The 20,577-nt window shown below is 37.9% G+C and overlaps 1 protein-coding gene across 7 annotated transcripts in view; it reads right to left on the reverse strand.

Annotated features, from left to right (window-relative positions):
• KIAA2026 (KIAA2026 ortholog) overlaps positions 1 to 20,376 on the reverse strand; it is a 114,922-nt gene extending 94,546 nt beyond the window's left edge. For 2 of the 7 annotated variants that reach the window (XM_036260601.1, XM_036260595.1), the window contains exons 1-2: positions 3,458 to 3,660; positions 2,167 to 2,223 (exon numbers count right to left, since the gene is read on the reverse strand). Coding sequence is in view for 2 of the 7 variants with exons in the window: in XM_036260593.1 (XP_036116486.1) it covers positions 19,066 to 19,667 (602 nt within the window). In the remaining 5 variants the exon portion in view is untranslated. Of the gene's footprint in view, positions 1 to 2,166; positions 2,224 to 3,457; positions 3,661 to 6,393; positions 6,454 to 11,935; positions 11,991 to 19,065 lie in introns of those variants that run through there. The other 5 variants (XM_036260593.1, XM_036260592.1, XM_036260602.1 and 2 more) reach the window with 5 other exon arrangements.
• Positions 20,377 to 20,577: the final 201 nt, after the last annotated feature.

Here is a 20,577-nt window from a genome sequence, read left to right on the forward strand (position 1 = left end):
ACAATGGCACAAAGAGGAAAGACAGGAAAGCTAAAGGTGATTCTTGCCCCTGCCTACCTGAAAAAACAGATCATAACAAAGAGATGCACCAACCCAGCAAGAGCTGAAGACATGAATGAACTTAGGTAACAAGTGGCCATTATAGTGCCCACGGAATGGAAAAAATACAATTTTTATTCCCCATTAACCAGTAATTTCTACTATTCTCTCACATATTTCTATGTCAAGGGACCAAAACATAAGTGATGCAAATGTTGATTCCACTGTACTATTAAAACATATACTATTAAAAATTATATTATATTATTAAGAAGTATCATAGAAATATAATTACATATAAATTTCATTTCTGGAAAATTTGGAAAAAGAAAAATCATTTGCTCAGCCAGTGTGGCTCACTGGTTGAGAGTTGACCCATGCACCAAGAGGTCACTGGTTTGATTGCTGGTCAGGGCACATGCTCAGGTTGTGGGCCCGATCTCTAGTGGGGGAGCATGCAGGAGGCGGCCAATTCATGTTCTCTTTCATCGATGTTTCCATCTCTCTCCTTCTCCCTTCCTCTCTCTCTAAAAACAATAAAGGGAAAATACACACACACACACATTTTTTTTTTTTTTAAAGAAAAATCATTTGACAGAAGACTCATCCTACTAGATACTAAAATGGATTTTACAGTTACAGTATTATAGAAGTTTAATACCAGAAGATGAATGGTGAGACATAGCAACAGCACACTGGAGGTAAAAAATAGATCCAAATAAGTGGGGCCAGGATGAGCCGCTTGGACCACTCTTGAGGCAAGCAACCAGAGGGACTTGAGGTGAGTAACAAGCAGTGGGACCCTGTTGTGAAGTTGGGGTGAGGCCAAACATGGACTACAGGGACCCAGGGACATCATGTGAGTGGTGGGGGTCACATGAGGTGAGAGGGGAATGGGAACAAAAAGAAAAAAAATAGATCCAAATACACCAGGAACAATGTATTATAAAAATTGTAAATAAAATCGATAAAGAAAAGTGATGCTGTGACAACTGTCTGGACATGAGAAAAAAATAAAGCTGGATTTCAAATTCACTCCTTGACCCAAACAAATTTCAGATAGATCCATCCATTCCTTTGTTCATTCATTTACTTATCCCTTCATTCAATATTAATTTAGGTGTTGGCATCAACACTCATAGGCAACAATAATTATGAAAAGTAAGCAAACAAATATGTAAATATACATATAAGTTCTAACTATAAGTGAGATATTATAAATTCTGTCAAAGATAGTCAAGAATAATTTCTCAGAAAGAGGAGTCACCATGACAAAAGCAAATGAACTAACAAATAACAAAACAAAACAAAAACCTTTGGAGATAAGAGTGTTCTAGATAAAAGAAAGAACAAGTATAAAGGCCCTCAGTTGAGAAATGGCTTGGCAGATATATAAAGAACAGTAAGCCAAACTCCTTACTATGGTCTAAATGCCAATGCCACTGCCACTTAAGTGCTTTAAGCAGAGTGTTGACTTCTCTCATTTTTTTTTATCCTCACCCGAGGACCTTTTTCCATTTCTGTTCGGATAGAGTGAAAATGAGAGAGAGAGAGAAACATCGACGTGAAAGGGACACATCGAGTGGCTGCCACCCGCACGACCCATCCAGTGACAGGGACAAACTGCAACCAAGGTACGTTCCCTTAGCAGGAACCGAACCCAGATCTCTCCAGACCGCAGGCCGACGCTCTAACTGCTAAGCCAAACCGGCCAGGGCTGACTTCTCTTAATGTACATATTTTAAAGTTCACTATGGCTGCTGGTTAAAAAATAGACTTTAGGAGAAAAAAAGCAGAAGGAGGAAAACAAGTCAGGAAACTACAGCAGCATTCCAGGCAAAAGATAATAATGATTTTGTACTTAAGTGGTGACAATGGAAAAAAAGAACAGACAAGATTTAAAGTACACTTTAGAGGAAGAAAACTCTGAACTGGTTTATATGTTTAATATGGGAAATGAGTGGAAAGGGAGAATAATGAAAAAAGCTAGTTTTTTTGTCCAGAGCAACTTGGTAGGCAGTGGAGTCACTCAGAAGGTAAGAATACGCTTGGAAAGCAAAACAAAACAACAAACCCCAAGTTTAGTTTTGAACATGTTAAAATTTGAAATGGCTATTAGATACCCACCTGAATACAAGAAACTAGTTAACAGTAGTAGCAACTTAATAGTAGGGGACTAAGGGGCTGGTGAGAGAGAGAGATATTTTTATTATATTAGCTCTTGTACTGTTTAATTTTTGCCACCATATGTACGTGTTATTTTTTCAATGAAGAAACTATTAATAAAACAAACACTAAGCACTGAATTGCTCAAAAAGTCCACGTATAGCTACACTTCAACAATATCCTTTAGATTTTCACAATAGTTATATTTTATATGCATAATAATTTATATTGCAAACATTGTCAATCCTACCACCACAGGTATTTAAATGCTCCCTTCTTGAAATCTTTTATAATCCTCTTCTCCCCAGCCTCTCTCTTAGGTAGAAAGTTCCTTTCGCTCAATCCCTATAGCTCTTGTTCATAAGCAGGATAGCATAACAGTTAAGTATCTAGGCTCTGCAGCCAAAGAGTCTGGATTCAAATCAGATCCTGCCAGTAACTAGTTTGGGCAAATTAATCTTTTGTGCCTCATTTCTTTCTTTCTTTCTTTTTTTAAATCATCACCCGAGAACATTTTTTCATTTATCTTCAGTTAAAGTGGGAGAGAGAAACATCGATATGAGAGACACAACCCCGACCAGAGTTGGGGACTAAACCACACCCAAGGTACGTGCCCTTGACTGGAATCGAACCCACAACCCTTTGGTTCAAAGGCTGACACTCTAACTGCTGAGCCAAACAGGCCAGGGCTGTGCCTCATTTCTTCATTTGTAAAGCAGGTTATGTAAATCATTAATTACCTCAAGTTGTGAGGATTAAATAATTTAATATAGCTCCAGAGTGATTCAAAGGCACTTAAAAAAGTTAACTATTAAAATTATTATTAAAAAATGTAACTTAAAACTTTATGTTGGGCTTCTGTATGTTAAAGGTAGCCAAGACAGTTTCTGTTTCTACTCCTTGTTCTACATTGGAAAATTATGAGTCCTGTTGAAAAGGATAGTCATAAAACATACTAATGAAAATATTGGTAAGCTAGCTAACTTGTGTGATTAGAAATATTAAAATATAGCCCAGCTGGTGTGGCTCAGTGGATTGAGCATCATCCCATGGACTCAGAGGTCTCAGTTAGATTTCCAGTCAGGGTATTTGCCTGGGTTTCCCCACTCAATACCCAGATGTTTCTCTTTCCGTTGGGTATTTCTCTCTCCCTTTCTCTCTCTCTAAAAAACCAATAAAAACATATTTTTAAAAAAAGAAACATTAAAATATATTTTAATCTATATTCTTACTATACATTTTACAAACTCACCATGCATGATTGATAACTTCAACCTACTTCTTAATGACTTAGGCTAATTTTTAGTGGAAGTAGTCTGTCGTGTTTTTGTTGGTAGTCAAAGCAAAAGATAGCTAATCCACATGGCAAAAATTAAAATTTTAGAAGAAAAGAATACAGGATCAAAAAACAAAACAGCTTTGGCTGGGTCTGGCTCAGTTGATTGAGAGTCGTCCTGTGCACCAAAAGGTCACTGTTTGATTCCCAATCAGGGCACATGCCTGGGTTGCAGGCTCCATCCCCAGTAGGGTATGTGTAGGAGGCAGCTGATGGATGTTTCTGTCTCTTTCCCTTCCTCTCTTTCTCTATAACAAATAAAAACATATTTTAAAAAATAAGACTTGAATTGACTTAAATTTTGACTTAAATTTCACTACCAACCAAATTCCCTACAGTGGAATTAAGTAGAAGAAATTACTAATGTATTGGCAATTATACCATAATAAAGAGTCAGATAACCTGGAGTATATGTGCTTTTCATACTTGTTCAGTAGTCTGTGGATCACCATGAACTACTATCATATTTAATTATTTCTAGAATCATTTTATTTAAGATGTTACATTATTAATTTTAAGATTGTGTTCTTGTAAATATCTGTCTGTAACAAATACAGATTTGGGTCTATAAAAACCAAGCTGTCAAATTAGGCATAACCAACTAATACTGTCAATATGTGTTTTTGAAATTTCTTAATTATATTTGTCATATTCATTATCTTAATTATTGACAAAGTTGTTGAAAATAACTTGGTAGACAGATCATTTAAATTGGTAAAATTCTGTCTATAATAATTTTTTTTCACTGAGAACTGGGAGAAGACTGAAATTATTCAATTAAAGAAACAAAACAACTAAGTCCAACCTAAATTATTTAGATATTTAAATCTAGCATATTATCTAAGTGATTCCAGCACTAGATTTCTGCTTAATATAAAACATATATGTATTTAAACAGACATATTTCGATATAATCCTTCACCAAATCCGCCACCTAAGAGAAATAAAGACAAATGCAAATTAAAATTAAGAGAAGCTGAAAATTAAGGGATGGACAAAGGTCAAATTGACATTAGTTTTCCCCTCTAATTCATCTCAGATATGTGTCCCTTTTATTTCTCTAGTTTAAAAGCATTTAATATAGTAACTCACTAAAATGGACTATCAAACTCTTTATCAGCACAGCGTATTTGACCCTCTGTGATCTGGCTCCATAATCTGGCCCTCCCAGTCACACCTGTCACTACTTTTCTATATATAACTACATTCTAGCCAAATTAAACTACTGACCAAATTAAACTACTGGCCATTCCTTAGCTACATACAGTGGCTTTTTTTGCCTTTGTACTTTTGAATATGCTATTCTTGTTGCCTGCAATGACCTCTACATCATTTTAGGTTATCAACTCCTATCTTTCCATATTCATCTTTGAATCCCTCCACAGTGCCTATCAAATAATAAGCAATGTAAATATATTTTGAGTAAAATTAACTATACTTGTCTTACCTACACTACCTATACACTACCTTCTATTACGCTTTGAAATACTATATTCACCACTTAAGGGAGGATATGATATGTGTATTCAACTCAAATATATATTAAGCTTTTCTGCACTAGAAGAGATACAAAAATGCATAATTCAATTTTAAACTTTAGTGAGGCAAACAGACATGCAAATAGGTAACTTCAATATCAAGGTATTCAAAAACTTCTGTATAAATCATATGACCCCAAAAGGGGGGTTCTGTAAGAACAGAGGAATCTATCTAACCCATGCTGAAGAGAAGAGGGAGGAAGACATGTGAAAAGTTTTCCTGAGATGACAACTCTGCTGAGTATTTTTTAACAAAGAGGAATTTTGACTTGAAATAACTGAATATTTCATTTAATCTTTTTCATATGCTCATTTGTTCAATAATTACCAAACAACCCTGGAGATATAAAGGTGGATGCAGATATATTCTCTGCCCTCACAGAGATCACAATACAGAGAGGGAAACAGATACATCCCTAACATAATTTTTTTAAAGTGCTACTATAAACACATGCAAAACAAAGAATCACAGACTACAGGGGGAAAAAACCAGTTACTTCTACAGCAGGCTTCATAAAGGAGATGTCATCTGAGCTGAGCCTTAAGTAACATTAGAATTTCACTAGACACACAAAAAAAGAAGACACTTCTAAGTAGATAGAGAAGGCACTCAAGATGTTTTGAAATTGTTCTGAATTTGATAAAATTAATGGTCAATGACTATAAATGGAATTCTAGAGAAAGCCAATGTCTAATTCAACACAAGTGTCACTGGCAAAACCAGAGTTAAACTCACTTTACTCACATAGGTATGACTATCTCCAGTATAGTAAGTCACACATTAATTCTTTCAGAGTGCTAAATATCAAGAGAGCTATTTCCTCAACTTAATGCAGAGCAAAACCATTACTTAAAGGCCAGAGTTAAACAAGTCTCTTTAAACAGCTAATAGTATAAACATGTGCATTAATACAAGAATATTTATCTTCAGGTACTATTCAGACTCTGTCATTACGTACGTTAAAGGCCTAATATTATCTTCATTTAGTTAACTGAAATTTTCTGCATTTTAACCAGACATCATCATAACTTATTGGGTACTTGTTAATTCTGTGGTTTAAACCTATAGTTCTGAACCTCTTTTGAGTCTATGCCCCTCTACTGACCTCTCTCTAGAAAAACTAGAATTCACACACACACAAACACACTATTGTATACTGCATTGGTGAGGAGGGGGAGAGGTTGTTTTACAACTCTGGTTAAAAACTTTAAACTTTATAAAGGCTTGGAACTCATACTGAACTATAAAAAAAAAAATCACAAAATTAAAATACCTATCAACAGGCTAATAGGTCAATTAATGTAATAATTTACCTGATATAATGTAGAGCAATGATATGAGAGCTAACCTTGATCTCTTTTCATTGCTCCCCTAAATCAAATGAGAAACACAATAAATAGTATTATTATCCACAGCTGATAAATAATGTAAGATCATACAAACAAGTTTAAATGGGTACAAGTGGATGGGAATAGGACCTAAGGTCTTTAATTTAAGGCTTCAAAAAATGTTGATGCTATTTAATATATATATATGCAGATTACTCATAGAATGAATGCTTTGATATGATTCTAAATTAAAATAAATTTTCTAGATTATAAATAAAGGAGCTTGCTATGGAAATTAAGTTCATATTTTAAACTCCACTAGAGGAAGAAACTGAGAAAAAAATGACATCATATTAAAGTTCAATAGATAAGTTTTTAAATGTTTACATGTTTAAGTGTTATTTTCTTTAGAAAAATAAAAAACTTTATTATAAAACCACCACTTTGCTACCTTTCATTTGAATAAATTCAGCAAAATGACACTGTGCTAACATGCTAAATCCTAATAATTCACAACTGATTTAAAACATAAAACCAGAAATGGATGGATGAACACAAGTTACCTTGCCCCCCACTTGTCCAAAAAAAGTTACCCTATTTGGACGAAACTTCTAGAACCAACCACAAATTTATATGAAATACAGAGGACAAAACATGAAATGCTATCAGCAAAACCCAAGACTGTAGGAGACCAGACAAACAATCTTGTTTCTTCAATAAAATCACAGTAGGAAAGAAGGGGGTGGGGTGTAGGTAGAGGGAGAGAAGGAGAAAGAAAGGGAATCTATAAATTAAAAGACAAATGAACCAATCACAGTGTGTGAACTTATTAGGGTCATGATTCGAACAAAGTATATAATTTTTTAAAATTATAATATTTGATACAATTGGAAATGTGAGCACTGACTAGTTAACTATTAAAAAAAAATTTTTTGTAGGTTGGGGAAAGCAGGAGTGGGTGGGAGCAGGAAGGAGGGGGTCAATGGGGGGGGGGAAAGGGGACATCTGTAATACTTTCAACAATAAAAACAATTTTTTTAATTATAACAAAAGAGACTTCAGATCAAGATGGCGGCTTAGGTAAACGCAGTATTGCGTCCTCCCACAACCACATCAAAGTTAAAACTAAACTACAGAACAATCATCATTCAAAACCGCCTGAAATCAAGCTGAATGGAAGTCCTACAACTACGGAATTAAAGCAGCAGCCACATCCAGACGGGGGCAGAGGGGCAAGGGGGCGGGGGGGGGCGGTCCCACACCCACATGTGGTGGATAAAAATCAGGAGAATACCTCGGCTGGGAAGGTCCTTCCTGAGGACTGAGGGGGTCCCTGTCCCACACCAGGTGCCCCACTCAGGGTTCCAGTGCCAGGAAGAGAAGTCCCCATAACTTCAAGCTGGAAAAACCAGCGGGAACTGAGGCTCAGGGAGGTTGATGCGGCTGGAGACCCAGGCAACACCTTAAAGGGCCCGCTGACGGACTTATCTGACTTGCTCCCTCTAAGCTTGGAGGGGAGGGAGCTTGAGGGGCACCAGAGACATACAGGGAAGAACTGAGCTGTTTGGCATTGCAGCGAGGGCTAGAGAGGGGGCTTTCTCCAGGACAAACTGCTGTCAGAGGCCTTTGTTCCTTTGGTGAGCCCTTCCCTGGGGCGGCAGACAGTCGCCATATCTGGGACTCCAACAACCTGGCTCACACTGGCAGCCCCACCCTGGTGACTCCCTGAGGCCCCACCCCACCCCACCCAACTTTCAGGCCCACCCAAGCTGTTGCCACTTGCTTAACCATAGGATTGGCCTGTCTTGGATCCTGCTTCAGGTTTTTCCTAAATTCTTTCAAAAGAGCAGCATCTGGTCTCAGCTAGTCCCATACCTCTCGTTAAGTAATACACAGGAACAAACACAGAGAGGCAGCCAAAATGAGGAGACAAAGAAACAGGTCCCAAATGAAAGAACAGAACAAAACCCCAATGAAAGAACTAAGCGAAATGGAGATAAGAAACCTAACAGATGCTGAGTTCAAAATACTGCTTATAAGGATGCTCAATGAACTTAGTGAGGGCCTCAAGAGCATAAAAAAGGACCAGTCAGAAATGATGGATGCACAGTCAGAAATGAAGGAGGCATTAACTGAAATAAAGAATAATTTACACAGATTCAATAGTAGAGTACGTAAATCCAAGAAGCAAACCATTGATTTGGAATATAAGGAAGCAAAAAACGCCCAATCAGAACAGCAAAAAGAAAAAAGAATCTAAAAAAATGAGGATAGTGTAAGGAGTCTCTGGGACAACTTCAAGCGTGCCAACTTTCGCATCTTGGGGGTGCCGGAAGGAGAAGAGCGAGAAAAAGAAATCGAAAACCTCTTTGAAACAATAATGGCAGAAAACTTTCCTAACTTGTTGAAGGAAACAGACATACAAGTCCAGGAAGCAGAGAGAGTCCCAAACAAGATGAACCCCAAGAGGCCCACACCAAGATACATCATCATCAAAATGCAAAAGGTTCAAGACAAAGAGAGAATCTTAAAAGCAGCAAGAGAAAAGCAGCTAGTTACCTACAAGGGAGTTCCCATAAGGCTGTCAACTGATTTCTCAAAAAAAAACCTTTGCAGGCCAGAAGGGAGTGGCAAGAAATATTCAGAGTGATGAAAAGCAAGAACCTACAACCAAGATTACTCTATCCTGCAAAGCTGCCATTTAGAATCGATGGCCATATAAAGACTTTCCCAGACAAGAAAAAGTTAAAGGAGTTCATCACCACCAAACTGTTATTATATGAAATGAAGGGTCTTTTTGAAGAAAAAGATAAAATATATGAACAAACAAAATGGCAATGAATACATATCTATCAACACTGGAATCTACAAACAAAATGAGCAGGTAGAACAGAAACATTCTCATAGATACAGAGAACATTTTGTTGGTTGCCAGCTGGGAGGGGGGTTGGGGGAATGGGTGAAAAAGGTTAAGAGATTAAGAAGTACAAATTCATTGCTAGACTGACAAACCTCAAAGGGAAAGGGGTTGGGGGGTGGGAAGAAATAAACCAAAGAACTTATATGCATAACCAATGGACACAGGCAATAGTGTGGGAAAAGGTGGGAGGAGTGTGGGAAAAGGTGGGAGGAGGGTAGGAGTGGGGAGGAGGGGGTCAATGGGGGAAAAATGTGGAACATCTGTAATACATTTTACATTCAACAATAAAGATTAAAAAAATAAAAATAATAATAATAAAGCACTGGTCAGTTTGGCTCAGAAATTAGAGCTTCGGCCCCATGGAGCAATGAGTCACAGGGTCGATTCTGGTCAAGGGCACTGAACCTCGGTTGCAGTTCGTCCTCGGCCCTGGTAAGGTTGTGTGGGAGGCAAGCAGTTGATGTGGCTCTATCACATCGATGTTTCTCTCCGTCTCTCACCCTTCCTTCCTCCCACTCCATCTGATAATAAGTGGGAAAATATCCTCGGGTGAGGAATAAAAAAAATTATTTTTTTTCTTGATCTGATATGGTATTGTAACTACATTTTAAATAAGAGTGCTCATCTTTGAGTTACAATCTGAAGCATTTATAGAATAATCTGCTTCAATGACTTGTTCAAATGATACAGAAGGGAGGTATATAGAAGGTATGGATGGGGCAGAACCAGCCATAAATAAATATTATTTGGGACTGGGTCAATAGGCACATGAGGGTTTGAATCATCTGTTTTGCTTTTTTATGTGTTACAAATTCTCTGATTAAAAGTTTTAAACAGTGTAAAAACTAATCTAAAAATAGATTGCTTTGTGTAATAATTTATGACAAACTCAAGAATTCCAATGTCTTTCCATTCTTTTTCAGAGGAATAATTCAAGCACCCAGTAACATGTCTCCTTACCCTCCTCTCCCCATAAAACTATCTCTCATTTTTTACCAGTTACTTCTTCAAGGCGTATTCTATGGGAAGACATGAATATATGAACCTGCTTCTATTTCTCTCCTGTCTTCCCTTCATTCCAACTATAACCCAAAATACAATGCTAATAAGGGTTGACAAGTGTAAAAAGCAGTGCTAAAAATACTTCAATGAAAACTCTAAATTGTGAGGTAAAATCAAATATGAAAATGTTTCTATATCCTGAAGCATCAGTCCTCAACCTTTATTGTGCATAAAAATCAATATGAGAGTTTATTAAATATGTAGATTCCTAATCCCTGCTCTGAGATTCTGACTTAATAGATTTAAATATGCTATTCTGGGGCCAAGGAATCTGTTAAACACCATTCAAATGCTGGCAAGCTGGGAAACCCTTTGAGAGACTTGACCTTCCAAAACCTTTGAAAATGAACTTAGAATTTATATAGAATGTTAAACTGTTCACTACTTACTGCTTAATTTCAAGTCAACATTTACAGATGTCAAACAATAACAAACTGAGCAAAAGTCCCTGCCCTCACAGATTTTGCATTCTAGTGAGAAAGGAGAAAAAGATACATGTAATGAAATCATACTACATGTAAGGATGTAATAAATAAAGGAAAACAAAGGAAGTTAGAAGGGATAGATAATGTCTAGGGAGAAGAATATCACTTTAATAGGATGCTTGGGAAAGGCTTACAGACAGGGTAGCATTAGTTAAGAAAGTGAGAGAGGCAGGAAATGAGTTTATCTGTAGGAAGAAAGTCAAATTTAAGCATTTTTCCTCAAGCACAAATATTCAAGAAAAATATATATGTCTTCAATTTTGTTTATTGATTATACTCTAATATATTTCTCTTCCAATTTTAGTAATTTAGATGTTAAAATTGAGCTTATGGATTAATAACACAGAAACAATCCACATTTATATTTCTATGGGAAAACATATCTATGTAGTTAGTTTTTCTTCAGATGGTCTGTTTCTTTCCTTCAGTGCAAATGAAGTAGACTTTGTTCTTATTTTTAAAACAAACATGAGAAAAACCTCTGAATTCACCAGGAATTGCATATTTAATAGAATTTTGGTGTCCCTTACTCTATTTGTTAGGCAATCCTCCACCAAAATTGAAAAACAGTTTAAAAACATAAGATACCAGGTACCGCAGGGCGAATAATCTCACTATTCTACCTAGATGCACTTTTTGTGGGAGAGATTTTTCTTTCTGATATCGATTTCGAAAAACTGAGAATGTTATTACATCATTACCATAAAAGTCAATGTACTATGGTAGTATAAATTGTAAAATTTAAATAAAACTATTCACCTTCAATGTTTCTGAAAACCCAAATATAGTTATAAATTGAGGTGTTATCATTTGAAAGAAAATTTAAGTCTAGCAAATGAAGTGTATCTGAGAGGTGGTGGGGGCTGGTTATCCTTTGGAAAGAAAAGATCCCACAAATACTTCATGTGCTAAATAACAAATCAAACACTTTCTGTATTACATCTTGGCAGTGTTTTTTTTTTTCACTAATTCTAATTTAGAAGGTTTAAACTGTTACAGAAGAGTAATATTAGTAAAGTACTTGTAAGATATAGCAAGAGGTTTAGTCAAGCGGTTTTACCTTAAACTGGTTTATTGCAATGTATTCTCTTTTTTCATCTTGTAGTGGGATGTCTATACAGAAATGAACAAGTCTGAGTTCCCAGACACTCATTTAAAGAGATATAAAAGCTATCAGAAGAGTTATTTTTGTCTGAAGGTCTCTTCAGATAGCTGTACTCAAATGCTTTAAATATGAATGTTTTGTGTGAGTTCTTAGCAGTAGCTATTGCAAGTCCTTAAAACTGTACCTACAACATCTATAGACTGTATATTTTGAACATTGAAATAAGTTATAGAAAAAAATAAGAGTGGAAGGGAAAATTAAAAATCACCCACAATTCCACTACCCAGTTACATTTAACATGAATGTACTATCTTACAACTTTAGTGATACATATTTTTAACCCTATTTTTTTTAACTATATAGTTTATTCAAATTTGGAAATACTAATTTTCTTTTAATAAAACTGTTTTTTTAACCATGAAAGATGTTTATTGGAGAAAATCTAGGCCATTCAGAAAAGTTAAAAGAAGAAAATGAAAAATAATCCAGATCTTTCTACTTAGTAATAACTACTATTAACACTTTGTCGGTTTCCTAAGTCTTTTTTCAGTGAATACACTTAATATCCTGGCTTTAAAGCATGATTAATTCTGGAACATTCACAGGTCCCAGGTGGAAGATGATATACAAAGGGCTAGGTGATAGATAATATTACCACTGGGATTTATTAGTCTTTCCCAATTAAAAAGAAAAATACAACAAAACACCTCAAGTAACTTAATATGTATTTTAAAGATTCATATTACTATCCAAGTTCCTTGGAAATGAAAACTGCTATTATTTGTTCTGGGCATCTCTAATTTTATAGATAGCCTACAGATGATTTGAAAGCTAAAATACAACTGTGAAGGAGACCCAATCTTCTCTCCAAAAACATGGTTTTTTATTCCTCCTCCTCTGGTTTTTCTTAGAAAAAATAAACATCAAGGCACAAATACAATGAGAAACAGACTATAAGGGAGAACACATTAGAATCTATAGTGTATTTTATTGGATTATATCGAAATCATTCTCAAATTAATATTCTCAAATAGAATAAAACTTTCTAAAATAATAAAGTTTATGTTTGCTATAAAATAATACCTTTTACTTAGTCTAGAATAAATTATTTTCAGCTTTATTAACTGCTTTTTCTTAATTAATCATTTCAACTTTTAATATACATTATACTTTCATCATATTCTTCTAAACGTTCATCTTTCCAGTGAAGATACTCACTCCTCACACAAAGTAGTTCTGCCTTTAGTCCCTTTGCATTTTTACTAGACTCTGTCCTGGGCAATCTTATTCACTCCCATTTCTTCAACCATCACCAGGTTAATTCCTAATTAAACATCTCTAATTTTGCCCTATTCACTCTGCCGAGTTCCACACTGGGCTTGAATTCATTTTAGACATCATCCTTTCCTTCACATCCTACATCCAATGGCTTTCCATTTTACCATTTTACTTGCTGAATATATCTCTTTTGTATCATCCACTTTTTCTCCTACTGCCTATATCTTTTCATGGAATTAATTCAATAGCCTTTTAATTGGTTTCCTTTCTTCATTCTCTCTCCTTCCATTTCAGCTTTCAAATCTCAAAATACTAGTAAAATCATGTCATCCCCCTTAGCTAAAACCTGTGATGGCTCTACTCTGCCTACATTCTAAAGTCCTTAGTAAGCAATCAAGAATTTCCATAATTAGCCCCAACCTACCTTTCTAGACTTATCTGCCATTACAGACCATCATCGTCCTACACTCTAATCACTAGGTATAAACTATTCCTTTGGAATATTCTGTACTCTTCTGACTCCTTACCTTTAATTGTTTGTTTCTGTTTACCTACCACCTTAAAGTGAGAAATTATGTTTATCATTGTATCTACAGGACATTACCTATGATAGAATAGTTTAAGTAATTGTTTAATGAAATCTTCAATTTCACCTATCAACCCATCCTCCACAACTTTAACCTCTAGAATAAAAGCTAGTAACATATTTTTCAATCCCAGCTCCCTCCTCCCCTCTTTGTACAACTCCTTTGCACTCCCCTAATACTCTATAATAAAGCTCACCACAGTAGTCTTCAGAGTATGCACCCTTGGAACATAATTATTTTATGAGCTGAACCAAGATGTATCATAGTGATTGTGTTCTCCCAATTTGTAGGGTGGAAAAAAACTAAAGTACTAAATACATCAATCAAGGGTTTCCTCCCATAATTTTACAAAGCCTTTTGGACCCCCTAGCAAAAAAAAAAAAAAAAAAAAAAAATCATATGATATAACTAAATATATCAATATTTCATGATATTCTGCAATAGTAGCATGACTTCCAGGTGTTGTGACAATGAAACAAGTCTGAGAATAAATCAGTTTTAACATATTTTACTTTTTATCATAATTGTGTATGTACCATCTTTTAAACATCTTGAGAACAGAAACTGCCCCTCGAGTCCTAGCAGGTACTCAATAAATATTTTGTTAATTAAAATCCCTCATCCTTTCATCACTGCACTTAAAAGATTTTCTGAATCTTCTCTAAATAATGCGACTATTTTTTTTTTAAAATGGCAACTATAATAAATATAACTACATGGAATATCAAGCTATATAGCATTCTATAGTCTTAAACAAGAGACAAATCCAGATTCTATTACCAAAGGTACCCAATTTTTAAAGATTTATATTAAAAAGACAGAATTACAGAATCTAGTGAGGGTGAGGAGAGTCAGATTAGTAGGGAGAAAGAAGTATCTTGTTAAAATTCCCAATTAATTTCTGAGTGTTGATCTTAATTGAAAATAAGCAAGTCAGCAAAATTCAAATTTAACTCAGGAGGGGATTAAAATCAGTCTACAAAATTCAATTACTACTTTTACTGGGAAATCTCTATTTTTTTAATTTTTGAGGTTTCATGATGATGCTTTTGTACTCTCATCCCCAAGAAAAATGTTCTGCCAACTAAAAAGCAACTATAAAAAATAACCTTTAGCTCTACTTTTTAGTAAAGCCTGTTTACCCATGTACCATTTAACAGCAACTTAATAAAAAATAAAAAATAATTAAAAAAAATATATATTATATTCAAGCTTATTTTCACCAAAACATTATTTTAAATGACCAAAAAAAATTTTTGGTTCAGCTCTACTAGGATCACTGGTGATGCCTCTTCTATAACTACAATCTTTTAAAACCAGAAAAAGCCATCTTCTGACAATACAGCAATATTCTTTTTTTTTTTTTTAATCCTTACCCAAGGATATTTTTCCAGATAGAGTGGGAGGGAGCGAGCGAGCGAGCGAGCGAGAGAGACATGTTAATTGGTTGCCTCCCCAGTGACCCAACCAGGGCCAGGGACAGAACCACCACCAAGGTATGTGCCCTCAACCAGAATCGAACCTATGAGCAACTCTTTGGTCCGCGGGCTGATGCTCTAACCATGGAGCCAAATCGGCAAAGGCTAAAAATATAACTTTCTTAAGAATAGATGTTGTCTGTTTTAGTTCTAGTTATATTACAAAAAGTATATATAACATTGTTATATATTACTAATATGTATTGATACATTATTGTACTTATAAACTAGACACAGTGCTATTAAAAACACCACACAAAGCCAAAAATTAAAATTAAAAAGAATAAAATAAAATAGAATATATTGAAGTTGTAATATTTTCTTTCTGCACCCCAATCAATCATCCTGCATATCTCCTGGGATGCAGACACTACTCTGGAGATCATACTGTAGCCACACAGAAGTACCTACAATGCCCAGAAACACTATACTGTTTCATGCCTTGCATTCATTGAAGTTCAGCATTCTGGAATACCCATTTCAAACTCTCCAAAAAACCCCCAGTAGCAATATTCAACTTCAAGCATCAGTTCAAGTGTAAACTTCTATATGATATCTTGTAACTGCTATAGTCTCTTTCCCCTTTCTCCTTCTTCTCAATTGCCATCCCTAGGATTCTCCCCTCCCCTTCAGATTTAGGTCTCCTTCCTTTTAAATTTCTCTTGAACCCTGTTTATATATTCATTACAGAATCATTATCTTTTTTAAATCATTGTTTCCTGAATCAACTATAAACCATTTAAGAGCAGAGCTCTTTTGAACCCAGGGACTTGAATGTCTAGTTCTGGCAGCTACTCTCATATACAACCAACTAACCTAACCTAACACTCTCAGCACAGATGAAGAAATCGAGATTCAAATTATATAATGAGGACAAAGTACTAATGCCGTTGGGCTACTCTATAGTAATGATAATATAGCATCCTTTTTATCTAACGGAATTTGTTTCGTGCTCACTAAAAGTCTCATTAGTATATAAAGAAGTAAAGTTCTCCTTTCTCTAAATTTGCAAATAAGAGTTAATTCAATATCTAACAAATATATACCAGAAGACAAAAGAAAACTTAAATGAACCCTGACAAGGTGGCTCAGTTGGTTAGAGCATTGTCCCCATACATCAGGGTTGTGGGTTCAATCCCCAGTCAGGCACATATAAGAATCAACCAACGAATGCATAAATAACTGGAACAGAAAACTGATGTTTCTCTCTCTCTAAAAGATAATAAAAAAACAAAACAAACAACACTTAAGTGATAATATCTACATGATTGTTTTTTTATTACAAAAATATCACATACACTTATTTACAAATAAGGTATATGAGTCTCCTATCTGCTAAAAATTATGGACAGTTTAAAGCATAATATTGCTCTGGAACATATATATATCCTAATTGCATTCCGAAGAGTTGCAAACTATGCTTTTTCTCAAAGTTGGGCCCACTCAAGTCATTTATTGAGCAATATACTCAGATTTTAGGCTAGTACATAAAAAGAAATGATTTCCTAGTATCAACAAGTGTGGTCTGGCAAACCTATTACATACAAAATGTTTACATAAACCAAACACAAAGTGAGAGACTCGAAACTATCTGTTTGAGACCATATTACTTTTTGCTACTAAAATGCAAGAATTTTATCTCTCCTGGAGTAATAAGAAATATATTATGTTTACAAACAGAATGCTTTAAGTTTAATTTCTAAGTAAGGATGCTATTAAATCATATCAAAACGAGCATTAGCCACTGGGAATGATTCTAACCATTTAGAAATTTACCTTTATGTGAAAGAGAAATAGTCTCCCTGCTCTTCTGTGATAATTAAAAAATTATTTATTATACACACAATGCTTTGAAAATACCTCTAATTTATTCAAACCTATATACTACTTCTTAGCACTTTCATACAGCCATTATCTTGCCTCATTTTAAATACTGTTTCTACATCTGTAAAACTGGATGCTTGGATTAGATTAAATCTATGGTTCCTTCCAGGTCTAAAATCTTGTGACATCAATTTGGCGTATACTTAAAAATAACAACATGTGTATGGATTGTTTTTTATGTCAGTCATAATTACAAAGCACTGTGGAGTCAAGGGTAACAAACATACAAGTATAGTGTCACTAAAAAAGTATAAAAGTAATTTAGAAAACAAATTTGTGAATAATTATTCTGTTACCAAATAATTCTACTTTATGAAAGGATTTGATTTGAGGTTCCTTAGTTTGTTTATTTTTAATCCTCACCTGAGGATATTTTTCTATTGCTTTCTAGATAGAGTGGAAGGGAGAGAGGGGAAGAAAGAAAGGGACAGAGAGAAAAACACCTATGTGTTCTCTCACATTGATTGGTTGCCTCTGGCATGACCCCAATGGGGGCAGGGATCACATCTGCAGGCCCTTGACTAGGAATGAACCCAAGACCTTTCGGTCTGAGGGTGGACGCTTTAATTTCTGGGCCAAACTGGCAAGGGCAAGGTTCCTTAGTTTAAATATAGCTTCCCTAATGAGTCAAGCACTGTTAACTACTTTTTTCAATGAAAGAAGTCACTGATTGTGGCGAAAACAGCATATAGAAGCCAGGGACAACTTAGATTTAAAAATAAATCAAGGACCAAAAAATTAACACAACTTTTCAGGGGCTAGTCCATAAAAACACTAGTACAATGCCCAGTTTCAGATATGAGGAAAATATTTATTTTATTCAACTACTACTATAATGATTAACATTTATATTGGACTCACTATGGGACTGGCACTGTTGACTTTGCATTTACTCATTTAATCCTACAGCAACCCCATGAGGTACGTACTATTTTTATCCCCATTTTAAGGATGAAGAAACTAAAGTCAAAAAAGTAAAGTGACTCGTTCACTTCAACTAGTAAAGAGCCAAACTACTATCCAACTACTTTATCCAACAATAGTCGATTATTTTCCTGTTCCTAAAAAATTGCCACTTGAGAAATTAATTTGGCTTGTATAAATTATATAATTATAAGTTAATATGTTTATTTTAGCAGCTTCCATTATTTCCTCTTACTAAATTAAAATAAGTGACATAGACATATGAGTGGAGTACACCAACAACAGCATGTTGCCACCTGAATTGCCTATGGTTTGTGGTAGAATAAATACAAATATCTAAACGTTTTAACAATTTTGCATTGATGGGCCCACTATTACAAAATTCAGTCTCCTCAGAAAAGCTGATATAAAAGGTCAGTAGTACGCCAGAGTAATCATGAACCATTTGATAACGCCATAAATCTCCGATGGCCAATATGGGTAGAAAAACGATACTATTTTTTTAATGGTTTGAAACAATCATCTTTTTACGTGACCTAAATTATTTTTCTAATGACATTTCATCCTAAAAACGTTTTAAATTGTCATGCTAAAACAGTCTGAAACTTTCCATCCCACTAAAACTTTTCCTCTGCCTACCCCTATAATTCTTCCTCCGGGCACCATTTCACTTTACATCTACAAACTTTACCTTTGGCTCTGGCCTCGGCTTCCTTCTCAGCTTCTTTTCATCTGGGCGCTGGGTTCCCTCACCCACACCCACCACACCCCTGCGGGCCCCCGCCCAGAGCTGCTGCTCCTCCCAGGGTTCTCCAGCACCGACTCAGCACCTATCAGCGGCGCCCCCCGGCCCCTGGCCCAACCCATCCTCGGACACGTGTGAGGGTGTGTTTGTGTCAGTCCGCCAGTCCCACCTGGGACGGGGCTCACTTACCGAGAGAGAAGCGCCAACTTCTGCTCGAGCATCATCTCCAGCTTCTGGCCTTGTCTGGAGATCCAATGGTCCACTCCATGCAGGCGGTAGCACGTCTCCAGCATCGACCTGAAGTCCGCCACGAACTCGGTGATGCCCCCGTACTGGCCGCTACTGAACTTCTCCTCCATCTTCAGCAGACACATGCCCTGCCCGGGCTGCTGAGACAGGGAGCGACTTCCTCGGCCCCCGCTGCGCGGCCCCTCAGCCACCTCCTCCTCCCCAGTGGCAACGCCCCCGAAGGGCTGCAGGAAGGGGGCGGTGAGGCCCCGGTGCTTCTCCTGCAGGAACTCGCCCAGGATGCGGTAGCCCTGCTGCAGCTCGTAGTTCAGCTCTTGCTCCTTGCAGCCACCGCCCCCGACCACCATCGCCTCCTCCGTGTCCTCCTCCTCCTCCTCCAGGTTGTCTGCGTCTTCCTGCGAGGAGGCACTCCTCCCTCGGGCCGGCCCTGAGGCCGGGGCCGCCACTGCCACCTCCTCCTCGTCCTCTTCCTCGGCTGCCGGTGGCGGTCGCTCCTCCTCTCCGGCCGGCTCCATCTCCCCCGGCGTCTTGGGCACGCTCATGCCCCCGGCAGGACCAGGTTGGGCGATGTGGGGCGGCCGCTCGAGGCGCCGGGGGACGCGTGAGCGCGGGCCGCCTCCTCAGGGCTCAGCCTCACCGCGCAGCCCCAGCCGCATCGGCCCTCGCTCTCCTCAGCAGCCGGCTCGGCTCGGTGCGCGCGGGGGTCTCAAGCTCGCCGCCAGCGGGGCGGGGTTACATGGCGCGCGGGGGATGGGGGAGAGAAGAGGAGAGCTTAGGTGCCCTCCTCTCCCCTCCCCCCGGCGGCGGCGCGCGCGCGGCCCTCGCCTGCTTCAACCCTCCGCGCCCCGCCCGCTCTTCACCCGCCTGGAGGGGCCTGGCCGCCGCGGCCTCGGCGCCCCACCCCCTCCCGGGCCGGCTAAGGGACTGGGAGGGGGCGAGGACGAAGTGGGGTTCTCCTCTCGCCTCCCCGGAGGAGGCCGCAGCGCTGGGCCGCGGCAGCTCGGGCTCCTCCTCCTCCTCTCCCTCACACCCCCTCCCGCCCCTCTCTACCTGCGGGGGACCCGGGCAAAAAGGAGGCGGCGCGCGGACCGAGCCCGGCGACAACTGTCAGTTAGAAGCCCCGCCGGGTGGGGGTGTGGAGGGAGGGGCTGGTAGAGGAGGGAGGGCACTTAGTTCCCCACTTCCCCCCCACCACTGGGGAGAGCTGTGGAAAGGCAAAGAAAGAGGCACCGTCGCCATCCACGGTGCGCTTGCGTATTAAAGCAATCCCACCCCCTTCGCGTCCCGCCCCGCTGCGCGACAGCAAGGACTTAGGTTTAGCTACAGGTCCCTAGGTCTGGTAGGTTGCGCGCACCAATGATGTCATCAGCTTGGAGACTGTAAGGAGCAAGGCGCCTGCGCAGCTTTACTCAGTAACCGCAGAAAGAGTCGCCGAAGGGCTTTTAAAAAGCA

The sequence above is a fragment of the Molossus molossus genome, unplaced genomic scaffold (assembly GCF_014108415.1).
Source record: "Molossus molossus isolate mMolMol1 unplaced genomic scaffold, mMolMol1.p scaffold_m16_p_14, whole genome shotgun sequence".
NCBI lineage: Eukaryota > Metazoa > Chordata > Mammalia > Chiroptera > Molossidae > Molossus > Molossus molossus.